Source organism: Polychytrium aggregatum (assembly GCF_025602895.1).
Source record: "Polychytrium aggregatum strain JEL109 chromosome Unknown BJ171scaffold_161, whole genome shotgun sequence".
In the NCBI taxonomy this organism is placed as follows: domain Eukaryota; kingdom Fungi; phylum Chytridiomycota; class Chytridiomycetes; order Polychytriales; genus Polychytrium; species Polychytrium aggregatum.
In genome coordinates this window covers 41498-55510 of record NW_026516363.1, presented here as the reverse complement: position 1 = coordinate 55510, position 14013 = coordinate 41498, and the positions used below count along the sequence as shown (strand labels likewise).

Sequence of the window (14013 nt, the reverse complement as noted above, 5' to 3'; positions counted from 1 at the left end):
GGCGCTCATCACATGTTACGCTGATAAATGGGATCGCGAGGGTGTCCCATAACACCACAGCTCTCATCCATCCCACAAACTGTCCATATGGCTGGCGAACAAAACGACCGGCCGAGCCCAGGCGTCTCGATCTCGGTCGCACAATGATTGGGTCTAGAGCTGTCTGGCTCGACTGGACGGAGATTTTCAGTCCTTCATACGAATGCCCTGCGTCGCTCTCGGGTGCTTGCAAGCAAGCATTTCTTGCGGATGGCTGCATGTCCAACAGCAGCTCGTCTCGACCAAAGCCATACGCACTCATACCCAGCGGCTTCATCCCTGCTTCCGATTTACGCGTGTGTGCTGGTCCGCGATGGTTTACACCATAGATTTGTCACGCCGTTGCAACGAGGCGCTTGCGCAGCTCGACGCACTTGAGGCCGAAACCGTCAGGCAGTCTTGCAATCAGTACCAGCTTCAGATTATCGAAGCACATCACAAGAAGCTTATGGAGTCGCGTGGCAATTACCTGCGATTGAAAATGCAGGAGGAGCTGGCTGCACGAAGCAAGCCCCTGTCTAGTCGATACTATGGATGGCAGAACAGGGGATGGGAGGTCTCCAGAGACACCCTCAGCGACTCGACTTCAAGGACAACCGCGGGCCCGGACGAGAGACGGTTGCATGATGCCATCCGATCGCTTGAGGAGCATGAGGTTCCTCTTGAGAATCCCGAGGTTGCATGTCACTTCTTCCATGCGTTGGAAGAAGGGCTGGGCTGTGCGCCGGCAGTCGAAGCCTTTCGGAACTGCAACCCACCCCGGCAACGGTCATCCGTTTTGCACCAGATGCAGCGTTGGCGCACACGATGGGCACAGGAGTACCGAGCCCTTAGCAAGCGGCCGCCCCGCCAGGTGCCCAGCCCAACGATGTCAAATACTCGATGCAGCGCGGCGAGAGGTCCATCATCATCATCATCGCTGCATCTGCACACACCGGCGCAGCAATCTCACAGCACACTGCACCATAGTCAGCACGACCATGCACCCAATGACGAGGAAGTCTCCGAGGAAGCTTATGACTCCGACGGAGGTAAGCCTCAGTGGCTCGTTGCAACCCCGCTCTTCTCTGTGTAATGCACGTCAATGCCCGACGAGAACGCATTTCCAGGCCTCCATGAGCAAGAGAATCGATTAAATCGTGCGATTTCTGACAAAGACAACATTACAGATTCGGACACGCTCTACTCGGGCTCGGAAAGCGGAGTCCCAGTTGAAATTCAACAGTTGCATCGTCGAAGAAATCACCTACGTCAGACCAGCTCATCTCGAGTCGCTCGCAGCAGACTCGGCACCTCCATCCAACAGCCCCGAGAGCGCCGCACACGACCGAATCTGCTGCGAGCCCCAAGGCCGACAACCTCTCAGAGGAGACTCGAACAGGAGTTGCGTGAGAGGCAAGAGCAAGAGGAAGCCATGCTCAGAGTACAGTTTAGGGCCACGCCGGTCCCACCATCGTCCCTGGATCGGAGGTAGGCCAATGGTTATGCTTCCTTATTTGGCTTACCTTGCAGGCCAAGCGCTTCCAAGGGGTGGGTGCCCGGAATACAGCCAAACAATTGAGCAAATCCAGCAGCCATGGGTCTGGTCCAGTCTAGTTTAGTCTGCCACCTTTACCAGACCTTTGCATAGCCCGGTTTGCCAGACAGAGTGACGATAGTGCTACACCAGGAACGCATTGAGTAATCAAAGGTCCGCCCGCCAGATTCGAGCTACGCATCAAAGATCGCTCCATACTGCGCCATAACATCAGGTTTCGGCAACCAAAGCAGCAGCATGGCGCAGACTGTACAATGGACCTGTGTCTATGTCAGGTATAGCTACATTCGTCCAAGTTCACTGTTGAATGCGACATCAGGCACTTGAATAGCAGTCGCAACGGAACCGAGGCTGTCGCTGTGATTAATTTGCTGGTTCTAGTATTCAGTGCCCTCGCTCATCACTGGCGTACTCTCTGCTCATGAATGTCCCGTAACCCGTCTGATAGAATCGCAGAAATGCCACGATTGACAAAGCTGTGATGGAGATTGGCTATCAAAAGACTCGCAAGGAGCAACAAGAACGTGCCAAAGCGATCCTAAGTAACTCCAAGATAATAGCAAACTGTGCAGATGATGGCCGAAAACGACGAAAGAAGCTCAGCGGTAATGCTTTGCGCCATTTCCCCCATTGATGTCTGGTGGAGTCAAAAGCCGTATGACGGACTGGTGCTATCAATGGAACTTGATATTTCATCATGGAATCAAATGAAATCCCGTTTGGGAAATGTGGGATTCATTAATAGAGCTATGTGGCGCTGTTGGAGCGCCGGGTGCTTACGACGGCTCCTTCTTGAGAGCCTCGGCGATCGTTCATTAGGAGGCGGATATGACGAATCTGTATTGACTCTGTTGTAACCGTCCACATGACTATCAGAGTATGAGAAGATGTCTGGAATGACTCCAGAGCATGTGTTCCGTCCGAAAATCAATCGAGTGGTTCCTGATTTTGAAAGGCTTCAAGAGCGTTTCCAGATGACCCTCCAAAAGAAGCGGAATCAAAGCACAGTCATCGAAAAGTGGGTTATGGCAAAGGTGTGGCTCTTACTGCAGTCTCTCCCGATATGTCTGATTCATGATTCTTTGCAGGCCTCCGACCATCAATGTGAGCGCTATTGGAGAGCCAATATTGCCAACCAAGACTATGGGACGGAGCGACTCTGGCAAATCGGGCGGTGATCAATCCGGTCAAGCTACAAGGCATCCACCACCGGCTCTGAAAGCGCCAACCGCATTGGCCAAGGAAACAGGCCCAAAGCTCAGAGTCTCCGTTGCTGGATCCACGAAACCGAAGGTGGGGGGAAGTGATTGGTCTACCCTGCTTTCATATAATGCATCGATCTATCACCGTAGCCATCCCATCTGTGACCTGATTTCTGGATCTCACCACGCCGAACCAACCCAACCAACCCAACCAATCGCATCCGACGGGCTTGTCGTTACGATGCACTCAATCGACCAACCAGCCAACAAAATTCCCTGTCGCTCGGGAAACCCACACCTCGGCACTTAAAAAGGAATGTGTGCGACAGCAGCTCGATCGAAGAGTGCAGGGCGAGCTCCGTGCAAAGCAGGAGGAGGAAGCAAAGCGTCGTCGGCTGAGAGAGCTTCGAGGAAAAATCAGTACTCGTCTTCAGACTGAAAAAACCAATACGGCTCAGCGAGAGCAAAGCAGAATCGAGCAATTCCAGCGAGGTACGTCAGCCGCCCATAATTTCGTCGCTTTCAGCAGGGCATAGCCGGCACAGCGACCCTGCCTTCAGTGAATCTAATGCATCGTGGCTATCCGGAGGATAAATCGAGCAGTTATATCGCTCGGCCCTGCGCTTCCAATAACTTCATTCTAATTGTCTCTAGATCAGCGTCAAAGGCACCACGAGTACCGGGAGAAACTGAGGGAAATCGACAGTCGCTTAGACAATCGGAGGTGCCTCTTTGAGAGCTTTCCTCGTCACCAGGGCGCTCGATCGGAACCTCCCACACACGAACGACCACACCCTTTGAGTTTCAAAGAGATTTTACAGGAGGCTGGTCTCGATCCTGCCGAGTTTACAACGATCACACAGTGAAACATGACGTGTGCTCTCGTCACTGCGTACATCGTGTCGTTGGCGGACGACACGATTGCCCGACCCCAGCGCAGTCCGACTGATAACATCTTTGGCATCAAACCAAACCCTCTGGGTCAACCCACGTGCGTAAGGCACCCAAGAATCATGCAGTATTCAATATATCGCGTGCGAATGGCGCTCGCCGGCGACGGTCACATCGGACCGTCTTCGTTTCTGCTGCCACCGCCAATCGTTCATCGTAAACTCATAGTGGAAAGTATGTCCCGGATACTGATCGAATTCCATGGGCGATAGTGAACTTGTGCGCTACGCCGTGTTTGCCCGAACGAAACGATGTGTCCCATTTTTTGTTCAACATGCTGTACAGTTAATAACTCCACAACATTGCGAGGGTACATGCGAGCGGTAGACCTTGACAGGGTCGTCCTGATGAACCCATTCTTGCTGTCCTTCACCTGGTGACGATGGGGCTGCTCAGAACACCCGAGGAGCCGCAGACGACCCGCACTCCTTGGCTCTGCGAGGTGCATTGTGGAGCTGCCGCCCTGTGCATCGCACGATGTATCCACATACGAATGATGCCCCTCCTCAGCGAAACCAACCGTCTCGTACTACGCCGCTCTTCCGTAGTGTGAATGGAAATGCAGAGAACAATGGGCCAATACCTGATCGGCTGATTCGCAGCAACACTGATTACATCAGAAGGCCGCAAGCAACTCTCGCACGCTCGCTCTGAGGCTGAATGCACACAATAAAAGAATGACCTCACCAGGCTTGCCGCTCAGGCGGCGAGGCCAGCACCAAACCCGGCGCCAAACTCAGTCACTACGCATATCGCCTCGTTCTTAACCATATCATCAGCTCATCATTTGAGGGATAGTTTCAGTCGCCCAGGTCGAGAGTGCCCATTTTACATCGCTTTACGAGTGTTGATCGACGATGGCAAACGCTTTGGACCCGGTACAGAATGAAATCCGCTCGACAGAGAGAATAACAACCAAGATTCAGCATGTAGCAAGAGCGCTTGGTCCAACGGAAGGTCGCCCGGAGCCCTCCAAGTACGTCGCCGTTTGGCTTTGATGACAAGCGTGGATGAGGGGTGTGGGTTGTTGTTGAATTGCTTTCTGAGCCGTTGTTCTTGGGCACGACATGTGCTGCCACCGACAGGATCAATGTCCGGCGACGACGCATGTTCACAAAGACCAAGGCGATGGGATCGCCTATCATTTACGACTCGCTCAACGACCCAGCTCTGGAAGAGTTTTTCTCACGGCCCTCTGTCCAACGCCACCTGATGAAGAACGGATGGGTACTGTACCATGAATTGATGTTGCTTTGTCCCGGATCTGCCGCACTTGACCCTCCCACAATATATTATGTACCAGTGCCGCTGCATTTCGGTAGCTCTGTTGGTTGTGCTGCCACCCAAATGCATCCAGCATCCGCTATTTCCATGTCTGTGCCGTCTTTTATCTGTATCTCCTACCTCAACTATGTCCCTGCCAACTGATTTATGCGCTCGATACACCCTAGTTTGCTGCGAGCGCTGTCTGCAACCTCTGCGGAACCCGAGGCGGCCCAGTCAAGATCTGTCGGTGCTGCAACGAATTCTACCATGTGAACTGCCTCCCGGCAAAGCCGCTCTCGGTGAAGGACGTGCGAGTCCTTGTCATCCACTCTGCGGTCTCGGCCGATATTTGTGGAGCCCTCCAACAAGCTCTTATGGGCACCGGTTTCTTTTCCAGGGTCGATGAAATCGACTACCGCAAGTCTCGCCCAAATGCCGAGGTTCTCGTGCGATATCATTCGATTCTGGTGTGGGGAAACAGCGGCAAGCCGTGGCCAGAGCCCGACAGCTTCGGGGACCTCCTGGCCGAGTATGTCCAAGGAGGGCCGAAAGGAGACTACGGCAAGCCCGGCGGTGGAGTTGTCCTGGTGGCCATCAGTCACAAGTGGGCCCTCGGCGGGCGATGGAGGAAACACAAACTGAACCCGCTGCTTCCTGGCCGCCCAAGATTGGCGTCGAATCTAATGCTCGGCAAAGTCGAGCGATCTGGCCATCCACTGCTATCTGAAATCAATGAGTTTGCTGGCGGCGACCACGCATTTTACACAACTGGTGCCCTCAACGAAGCTGGAGGGACAACAATTGCTCGGTGAGTGGGCTGAGGTTTATCCCCAAGTCAGCGGGGATGGAATGCCGAGATAGACACAGCCGCCAACGGTACTTTGCTGTTCCTAGGAGATACAGACTCTTGTTTGCTCTATCACGCTGTCGCTCGACCATCATCTTTGTTTCATGGTTTATGAGTCATCTGGATTTGTCACGCGGCACATATCTGGATGATGGAATGTTCGAAACGGACCACCATTTGGATTCGTTTGGCATGCACCCGTCGCTCGCTTTGACTGCGTTGCGGAATCTAAACACACGATGTAATGCTCATTGGACAGGTGGTCGAATGGTCAACCACTCGCTGTTGTTCTGGACGACCATCCTCATGTGGAAAGAGGTCGAATTGTTTCGCTAAACTGCGTGCCAAAAATTGGAGCAAGCCCGGCAGAGAATTCAAAACACGCCGAGGCAACAGAGGGACCAGACTCTCAGCGTTCCGAGCAGGGTGGAAAGGATTCCGTTGTTCAGAGTAAGGATACAGCCACTCGGTGTCAGTATGCAGGAGTGTCGTTCCTATCAGGAGCGGTGGCTCAGGGGCAGTCGTATTAACCATATTATCGTTAGGTGGTCTGGTGTTGTTATGCAATGCCCTTCGATTCGTGGCATCGCCAACATACCGGAAAAACTACGGAACATTTACCTGCGACGACTGTGTAGGCATCGCTCTGAGCCATGTAGTCTAGATGGCGATGTGTTTGTGCATCGATGATAGCCAACGTCTCCATAGGACGAGCAGGATGTCTTCTGCGGCACTTTCGACTTGCTTGCCTACGACCTGGACTAAATCTTTACCTGTGATTTGCATTTTGGGCCCTCAGGTATCACGGCTTGTGGAGGGCTCAAGACAGTTGTCGTATCAAAAGCACTCCTCGAAGCTTTTGCTTCCTGCAGCTGCAGGTGGTCCGCCAGCCGCTCGAACCAGCCAAGCAGCCCATATCACTCTTGATCAGCTGCGGGCCAAGGTTCTTGACGAGCTGCAGATCCTCAAGGAACTGTACCGAAAGAAATTCAGGGTATGCTCGGCTCAAGTGGATCACCGGCGATGTCGACTGCAAGTCGGCGGCTCCACCGACATCGCCGTTGATGCGAGCCATTACTGTGGGAAGCTAACGTTGCTATTCCACCCTGCACTCAGGATCAAATTGCAGAGTCTTATGATACCAGCAACCGTATACACATTCACCAGCACAATCCCCGCACTGAAGCCATGGAGAGAGAAAGAGAACTCAGCAGGAAGCTCGCAAACGACCAGATTACTGGCTTGCCCCAGGTTCAGCATGGATCTGACTCTGCCAAGCACCATGAGCTCGTGCACTCGAAAGAAGCTCCTGCGACAAACAAAGGCACGCGACAGAAACTGCCTCACATCAAACAGAATCAGCATACCCATGACAACAACAGCCGTGCGGATCGCAACTCGAAGGGCAAGCGAGACGTCGAGTTGCCACATATTAAGGAGAACAGGGATCAATCAAAACAACACCAGGGCAAGCCTTTGTCCGAAGGCATTGAGGTAGAGGGTTCGCCATCGCCGCTTGACTCTAGCGCTTTCGTTGGTCACTTTGATTTTGTCCATCGACTTGTACATGCGACCCCGAATGTCTTTGATGGATCACTAATTGATATTGCAATGAACATCGTTCTATGCAGAAACTTCCAAAGGTCCCAAAGAAGGGCATAACATTTGAATCCGATTCACAGGTCCCTGGAGATCCAGCTGCCTCTGGGAGTAATGACCGTGGTACAGAGCACCCGGAAGACGATCGTCCAAGCGCTCGAGACGTGGCCGAACCTCCGCTGCCAACCGACCACTTTGCAGAGGCTGCACAGTATTTGCCGGGAGCGGACCAGTCATTGACAGCAAATGGCGAGACAACAGTCTCGGAAATTGTGGCATAAGATTCCCTCGCTGACGAGCCGTAAAACTGATTGTACACCGGCGTGGATGTCGTGTTCGTGCTCGCACTTGTGGAGGATTGAAGCTGTCGTCCACAAGAACAGTACCAAGGCTTTAACGATGGCACAATAAATCCTGTCTCTATATCCAACGCCGGTTCTAAGCATTGAATATACCCATGCCGTCACGTGCCAAACAGCTTCATCCTTTTTGTGGCGATAAGGCGAAGCATACGCCTCGGGTCCGGGTTTGTAGTTGCTCGAATCACTCGAGCGACTCGACTTCCGCGAGATAATCGCATCGAAATCGATGGTACAGATCAATAGCAACGGTCATTTGCCTCTGTGGATGCTATTATTTATCGAGTGTTATCGTCGATGATAAACTCTCAGGCACCTCCGCCCCAAACAACGTGCAGGTGCAGCGGAGCACACGGATTCATTCAGATATGCCAAATGCACAAATTCGAGCTATGTGCGACAGCTCACGGAGCCGGAGATGCTCCTCTGCTGCTTGAGTCCATTTCGATCGAACCAAACCGACTGAGTAGAAGCACCGAGGAGAATACGCCAGGAGCACGTTAACCACAGGCATCACAAGCCATACTGTGCAAGCCCCTTCATTCATTCCATTTGCATATATAGATTGTATTTGCCGATATGAAAGTCGTACACTCACCACGCAAATTCGAGAACCGTTCGATAGCAGCGTGGAGACGCTTTGAGAGTAGTGCTCTAGCTTTGGAGACCTCTGCTCTTTTTTTGTATTCGCGAAGCAGATCTTGACTGAGGCCATAAGCCTCAGCGTGGAGCCCACGAGACGAGTCCCTGGAGCGCTCACTAAGGTTAATATTGCAAAACCCAGCTGAATTGTGGACAATCAAAGCGGAGCCACAAAAGCCGTACCAAAACCTGAGTTGTCGTTGATCCTCGGCCCTGAGGAGCAATTGCTTCGCCTGGTCTGCCAAGTCGGCTACCTCGGTGAACCCCCGAATTTTGGACTCATCCATTGATTCGATTGCTTCAATGATTTGCTTCAGCTCCTCAATGTCGCTCGGAAATGTCACCGTTGACCGACCCTCCCGCAATCCAGTAAAACTGACGAGATTCTGGATCAAAGCCCCAACGATATTGATATCATCCGATCGGATTGAGAGCTGTATTGGGAGAGTGAAAGTGGATATGGAGATTATTGGCTTGTGGTGAAGGTTCCACTTGGCACAGTAATACAACGCTCTCCGAAAGCCAGCCGTCAATGTAAATACACTCACCCTTTCGTTCACATACTCAATGCAGATGGGCCTGTTGTTCCTAATATCAATCGCCTTAAATTCGATTGATTTCGAGTCGCGCGTATGGTTCATGGCTTCTTGTACAAGAAAGGAGGTTTGAATCCAGCGGCAAACCTAGTCGCAATCAGAAACGTTAGCAAATTTGAGACGATAGCGATACCAAGAGGCCACCTCACCTCGCCACAAATACTTTGGCGACGATGGTTTGGTGTGGTCAAGCAAGGCATGCACCATTGACTCGAGGTTCGATGAACAATGCTATTGGACCCCATATTTCCATTTTACCGAAGACGATAATCCGGGAACGTCGAGAAGAAGGCGACCCTGAATCGGCTGTTTGCAGCTGTCGTCGCTATAGGCCGCGTATGCAGAGAAGATCGGGAGCTCCACAGATGACTCCACGATACGCAGTTCCTCGACGGCCCTATTTCACGAACGGCATGAATCAGTGTAGCTCCCTCGATCGAACAGTCCGGCCTGCCGCGCATTCAGAACAAGGACTGCTCTGTCCCAATGACCAGTGCTGGTCACAGCGACTTTGTACACTTGCCCAGATCGAGGGCCGACAATCGTGGTAATGTCTAGCCTGCCACCGATGTCCCTCTCGAGGACAATTGGGGCTTGAATGGTGTTCTGGCGCACAGCCGTGTCCTTGGGGTGTCTGGCGGGTATTCGCGAGGATGGATTCGAGACCAACTTGGTGAGAATATGTACATTTCCTGTCAACTCGAGACATTGATGCCATGCCACAGCCAATGTCCAGAGCAATCGGATCAATCCAAAAAACTTACATAACAATTTCGCCGGAAACAAGGACTCCATAAGGGGCCGCTACGACCACTGCAAAGATACCAAGGGGATCGATGGCCCGGATCGTCAGCAAGACACCACGCGCGCAGTCGACGCTGAGAAAAGCGGAAACTTCCTGGGGATCCGTCTCCCCGATGTCGCGAGTCCCCGGGAATGTTGATGTTCTTGGATCCTTATCTTGAGGCAGACAGTTACGAGCAGTAGCATCGAGGGCTTGTGATGTAATCTGATACTCGGCGGCATGAGCCACTACTTTCACCTCCTCTGCTTCTGCCTCTTGTACTTCAATTACATTTCCTCGGTCAAATTGATGCATTTGCTGGACTGTCGATCCTCTCAGAGTGAAATCTTTGTCGGCTTCGCTTGTGTCCTGAGTGGCTTGATCAGGATGTGGAGTCGTTGGCTGAGCAGAGGCGCTGGGAATCGATGTCCGTGCTTCTGAGTCATCGATATTTGTGCCGGATTGGTCACTTTGCGACACTCTCGGTGAATCGAAGGGCATCAAAGCAATGCTCGGCATCCGTGGTGCACGAATCGTCATATTGTTGTATTCAGTGAGAAGATCTTCTTCGAGACTTGGGTTGATATAGCCACCGTCCCAGTCTCCGGCTTGATCATCGGTGAAATCGACTGTGCCTCTGCTTATAACAGCGTCTTGAGTAAACTGCTGCAAGAAAGCGTCATCGCCAATGTCTTGTGAGCCGGTATCTTTAGAATAAAGTCTTTTCTTCTTGATTTTTCGTTTTTTGAGAGGGACCTCGACAGTCGATTCCGGCGGCATGCGAGCAGCGGTACCGGGTGTATCCATATCGCTTGTGTTCTTGAGCTGAAAACCAGCGTCATGGCCTCGCAAACGATGATCAGCAAGGGCGGCAGTATTATCATATGGCGCCTCCTCTGTATTCTGAAAATGGTGGATATTTGGGTCAGCGGCGATTGATGCAACCAAAGACGCGTGCTCCTGCTTTCGGGCGATATTAAAAGCCCATCTGATGAAACACGACCCGCAACTGTAAACGGATAGATAAAGTACACATTTTTGCCCGGTAACTTCAGATATAATGGGTCTCCACCTTTTGTCTGTTTTTCCGGAGCTGCTGGATCAAATCGTCCTCATCAGTGCTCTTGGATAGAGCCGTTTTCAGTTCTTCTTCGGCCGAAATGAATCCTTTCACTAGTACCGGGTTGTGATACAGAGTGATGTTAGTGAGATTTGTGTGTACTTGACCAAGCAAGTGACGATGTTTGACTCGGAGATGCTTGGGCGAAATCTCTCGCCCAGCACCATCGGAGCCGCGAGGAAGAAGAGCCATCAGCTATCACATTGAATTCAGAATCGGAGCCCAGCACATCAGCCCAAGCGAGCCAGCAGCATGATGGAGCATTATACCACGCTACTAACCCTCTCCATTGCTGAGGCAGATGAGCAAGCAAGTTTTTCCATCGCCCCGAATGTCTCCGCTGAGCAGACATGCCACTGAATATTGGACCTCGATGGACCAGATCACAGCTCCCGTGTCCAGCTTGCGGGCCTCCACATGCCCCGATGCAAATGCTACTACGAGCTCCAGTATTTTATCGTCGTCAACGTCATAGCTGATTGGACGGGTTGAAAAAGATGTCGAACAAGATGTTGAAGAATACAGAACCGCGTGCGCGGGATATTCACACAGGCTCTGTCAATGACTCCGTCTCGAGGCGCAGTCCTTCGTGTGGTTGGCCATTGCGCCGTGGGGCAATTGATGCGCAGCTCTACTCGCCAACTCCGCTGATATATGAGCGAAGAATACTGCGATCTGCCATCTTGACTTACCTTGCCAGGGATACGACCTCGAACTTGGACTTGAACCTCCATGCACGACGCGTACCGATGTAAACGCCAACATACCCGGTGATTTGAGCGTACCTAGGCGGTTTAAGTGCATATATCAGTTATGATGCGTGGGTAGACCATCCATTGTTGTAGCGCTTGAGCAAACTATGCGCTGCTCCCAGCTCCGAAACAAAGCCATGTATAGAGCCGGGTGTGCATAATAACAACATGTCGAAACCGAGGTTGCACGATACCCGAATGTGTTCTTGGCTAGTGGGCATAAATGAGAGATGGACTCAGCCTCATGGATTGTATGAACGCACTCCCTCCTTCGGAAAAACTTGATACCAATGTCCTGTTCGCAAACAGCGCTAGTGAGCTTGAGTTCACTGTGGTCCATGCCTCTGACTAGCATTGATGAGGGAAATGTGGACGCTTGGTGCAACAAGTTGGTGGCCAATTGTCTCTTTGACGAGACAAATTACCTGTACACCGACAATCAACTCATGATGCTGCAGCAGCAACATCGAAGGTGAGTCAGTGGCATTTCCTTTATGCGCAGACAACGAAGGAGTTAAACTCCCAGGCCCACAATAATCGAAAGACTTTCGACGAAGCTGTCGTCACACATCGAATAATGCCCTATCAAAGTTGAGGTCTAACACGGCTTACGTTGAACGGGAGAGAACATGTTGCATTTTCGATTGAAATCGACATATCGTGAGCAGGTTGCCCAAGTGCATCAAACGCCTTGTTGCATCATGAGACGATGCAATACGGATGAGACATCCAGATTCGGCCATTGGGCCATGGCGTCATTGGGTCATTGCGCAATTGCGTCATTGGAGCCAGAGAGGAGGATTGTTCGGTTTTACAAGTGCTTTCGGAGCATGCTGCAGTGGCTTGAATGTTGCGGTAAACAGTCGGGAGCCGCAGCAAATTACGGCCAGCTGCCATACATCGATAATGCCGATGTTACCTCTACTCCACACTCGCCACTGACAAAAAAGCAATGGGAGTGCTTGGACTGATGAAGAGATACTGAAAGATGTCGACTTCCTGTGTTCAAGTCCCGGAAGCTAACATCTCGATTTTCATGTATATCATATCTGAAAAATGTGTCAGGTGTGAGTTCCGGCATTTCGATCGAGAGCTTTCACCAGATGCTTACTATCGAGAACGAGCCTCAGCGCGCACGACCCGGTATCCTCCCAACTTTGAAGATCATATGAAATCGATATTTGGATCCGATGTCAGGCTGCCCGGCAACCCATTGTCCAACGGCCACTTCCATCGTTCAGGCTGCGCTTTGGATCGCCACTTTACTAGCGACTCAAACTCCATGTGCTTACATCCACAACGATGTCCGGGTAGCAATCACAAGTATGTCGCGACGAGAACTAGTGGGACTGCTTTGATCCCGTGGGTCTGGTGCAGCCACCAAGCCAATACATTCGCTTGCAAGATCCAGGGTTCCTTCACGACCATCCTGCAGAGTCCACGTATGGCTCGGGCGGATGGCGATCTCGCTGGCCCCAAAGGTTGCCACAGACGTGGCGGACCCGAGGTTGAAAAAACAGAGCTGGTGCGACGAGCTTGCATAGCATAGCGTTGAGTGTGCACCATCAACTTTACCGGCGCAGGGTGATATGCGGCACAACCGATCGTTAGACGCCATTCGCAAGTCGTCCGCCCACGCGCGGTCGATCATGAAGCACTGGCCCAAAGCCGGCGAGGCCGCTTGCTTTCACGCCGCAAGTCCGAATGACGGCCGCGGTCGATGACACAGATCAAGTACCTACACCGGCCGATCGCTGCGTATCGATAGATGGCGTTCGGAAGGGTTACGGAGAACGTTGGCAGGAGCATCGGTGGCGATTGTAGGAAAGGGTGATGAGCAAGGAGCAAGTCCCAGGGCGCGGAAGTTGACAAGCCCTGTTCCCGCCCTCATTGCGGAGGGATTTCCCGATTACAGGCAATCCAATAAAAAACGGGACACCCGGGATTTTGACCATTCATCGAATATTTTGTTACCCAATGTTATCGCGCGCTGGCCATGACCATTCGCCACACATCCGACTTTCACACCGCCGCATTGCGATACTACGCCCTCATCCATAGCCTGCGTAAGGTTGCCTCCATATTCAGTGTATCCAAGAGCACCATCCATCGATGGCACCGAGGATGCAAGCTGGATGACCCATCCCGGGTCCCAGCTCGCAGATCCACTTTCTTCGAGCAGGCATGTCCAGTCATTCGCACCCTGATTGAACAGGATCCGTTCCAGACTGGTCCTGTGTTGCGGTGCAAGCTCGAGTCCATCCTCCAGAGGAAAGTATCACTCTCACTCTGCCACACTGCCATCCACCGAGCAGGTCT

At 52.1% G+C, this 14013-nt stretch overlaps 6 protein-coding genes across 6 annotated transcripts; 4 read left to right on the top strand and 2 right to left on the bottom strand.

The window, feature by feature from the left end:
- Positions 1–202: 202 nt before the first annotated feature.
- On the top strand, positions 203–2395 carry BJ171DRAFT_617303 (uncharacterized protein; the record flags this gene model as incomplete). The annotated part of the gene is made up of 6 exons (XM_053115374.1): positions 203–335; positions 369–1070; positions 1209–1509; positions 1552–1569; positions 2033–2118; positions 2322–2395. The coding sequence occupies 6 exons, from the start codon at positions 203–205 to the stop codon at positions 2393–2395; spliced, it is 1314 nt and encodes a 437-aa protein (XP_052961559.1).
- Positions 2396–2419: 24 nt separating this feature from the next.
- On the top strand, positions 2420–3795 carry BJ171DRAFT_86248 (uncharacterized protein). Its single transcript, XM_053115954.1, has 4 exons — positions 2420–2594; positions 2665–2869; positions 3042–3270; positions 3433–3795. Exons 1-4 carry the CDS (start codon positions 2464–2466, stop codon positions 3642–3644), a joined length of 777 nt encoding a protein of 258 aa, XP_052961558.1. The 5' UTR covers positions 2420–2463; the 3' UTR covers positions 3645–3795.
- On the top strand, positions 3648–4109 carry BJ171DRAFT_482544 (uncharacterized protein; the record flags this gene model as incomplete). The annotated part of the gene is made up of 2 exons (XM_053108955.1): positions 3648–3903; positions 4015–4109. 2 exons carry the CDS (start codon positions 3648–3650, stop codon positions 4107–4109), a joined length of 351 nt encoding a protein of 116 aa, XP_052961557.1.
- A 2233-nt stretch (positions 4110–6342) lies between these two features.
- On the top strand, positions 6343–7566 carry BJ171DRAFT_86220 (uncharacterized protein). The gene is made up of 2 exons (XM_053115953.1): positions 6343–7336; positions 7474–7566. The coding sequence occupies exons 1-2, from the start codon at positions 6507–6509 to the stop codon at positions 7502–7504; spliced, it is 861 nt and encodes a 286-aa protein (XP_052961556.1). The 5' UTR covers positions 6343–6506; the 3' UTR covers positions 7505–7566.
- BJ171DRAFT_544224 (uncharacterized protein) lies at positions 7548–7918 on the bottom strand. Its single transcript, XM_053113001.1, has one exon. It carries the CDS (start codon positions 7885–7887, stop codon positions 7675–7677), a length of 213 nt encoding a protein of 70 aa, XP_052961555.1. The 5' UTR covers positions 7888–7918; the 3' UTR covers positions 7548–7674.
- A 193-nt stretch (positions 7919–8111) lies between these two features.
- On the bottom strand, positions 8112–9126 carry BJ171DRAFT_544217 (ciliary BBSome complex subunit 2). Its single transcript, XM_053113000.1, has 4 exons — positions 8991–9126; positions 8626–8876; positions 8399–8547; positions 8112–8262 (listed from the first exon to the last, which is right to left on the bottom strand). Exons 1-4 carry the CDS (start codon positions 9081–9083, stop codon positions 8159–8161), a joined length of 597 nt encoding a protein of 198 aa, XP_052961554.1. The 5' UTR covers positions 9084–9126; the 3' UTR covers positions 8112–8158.
- Positions 9127–14013: the final 4887 nt, after the last annotated feature.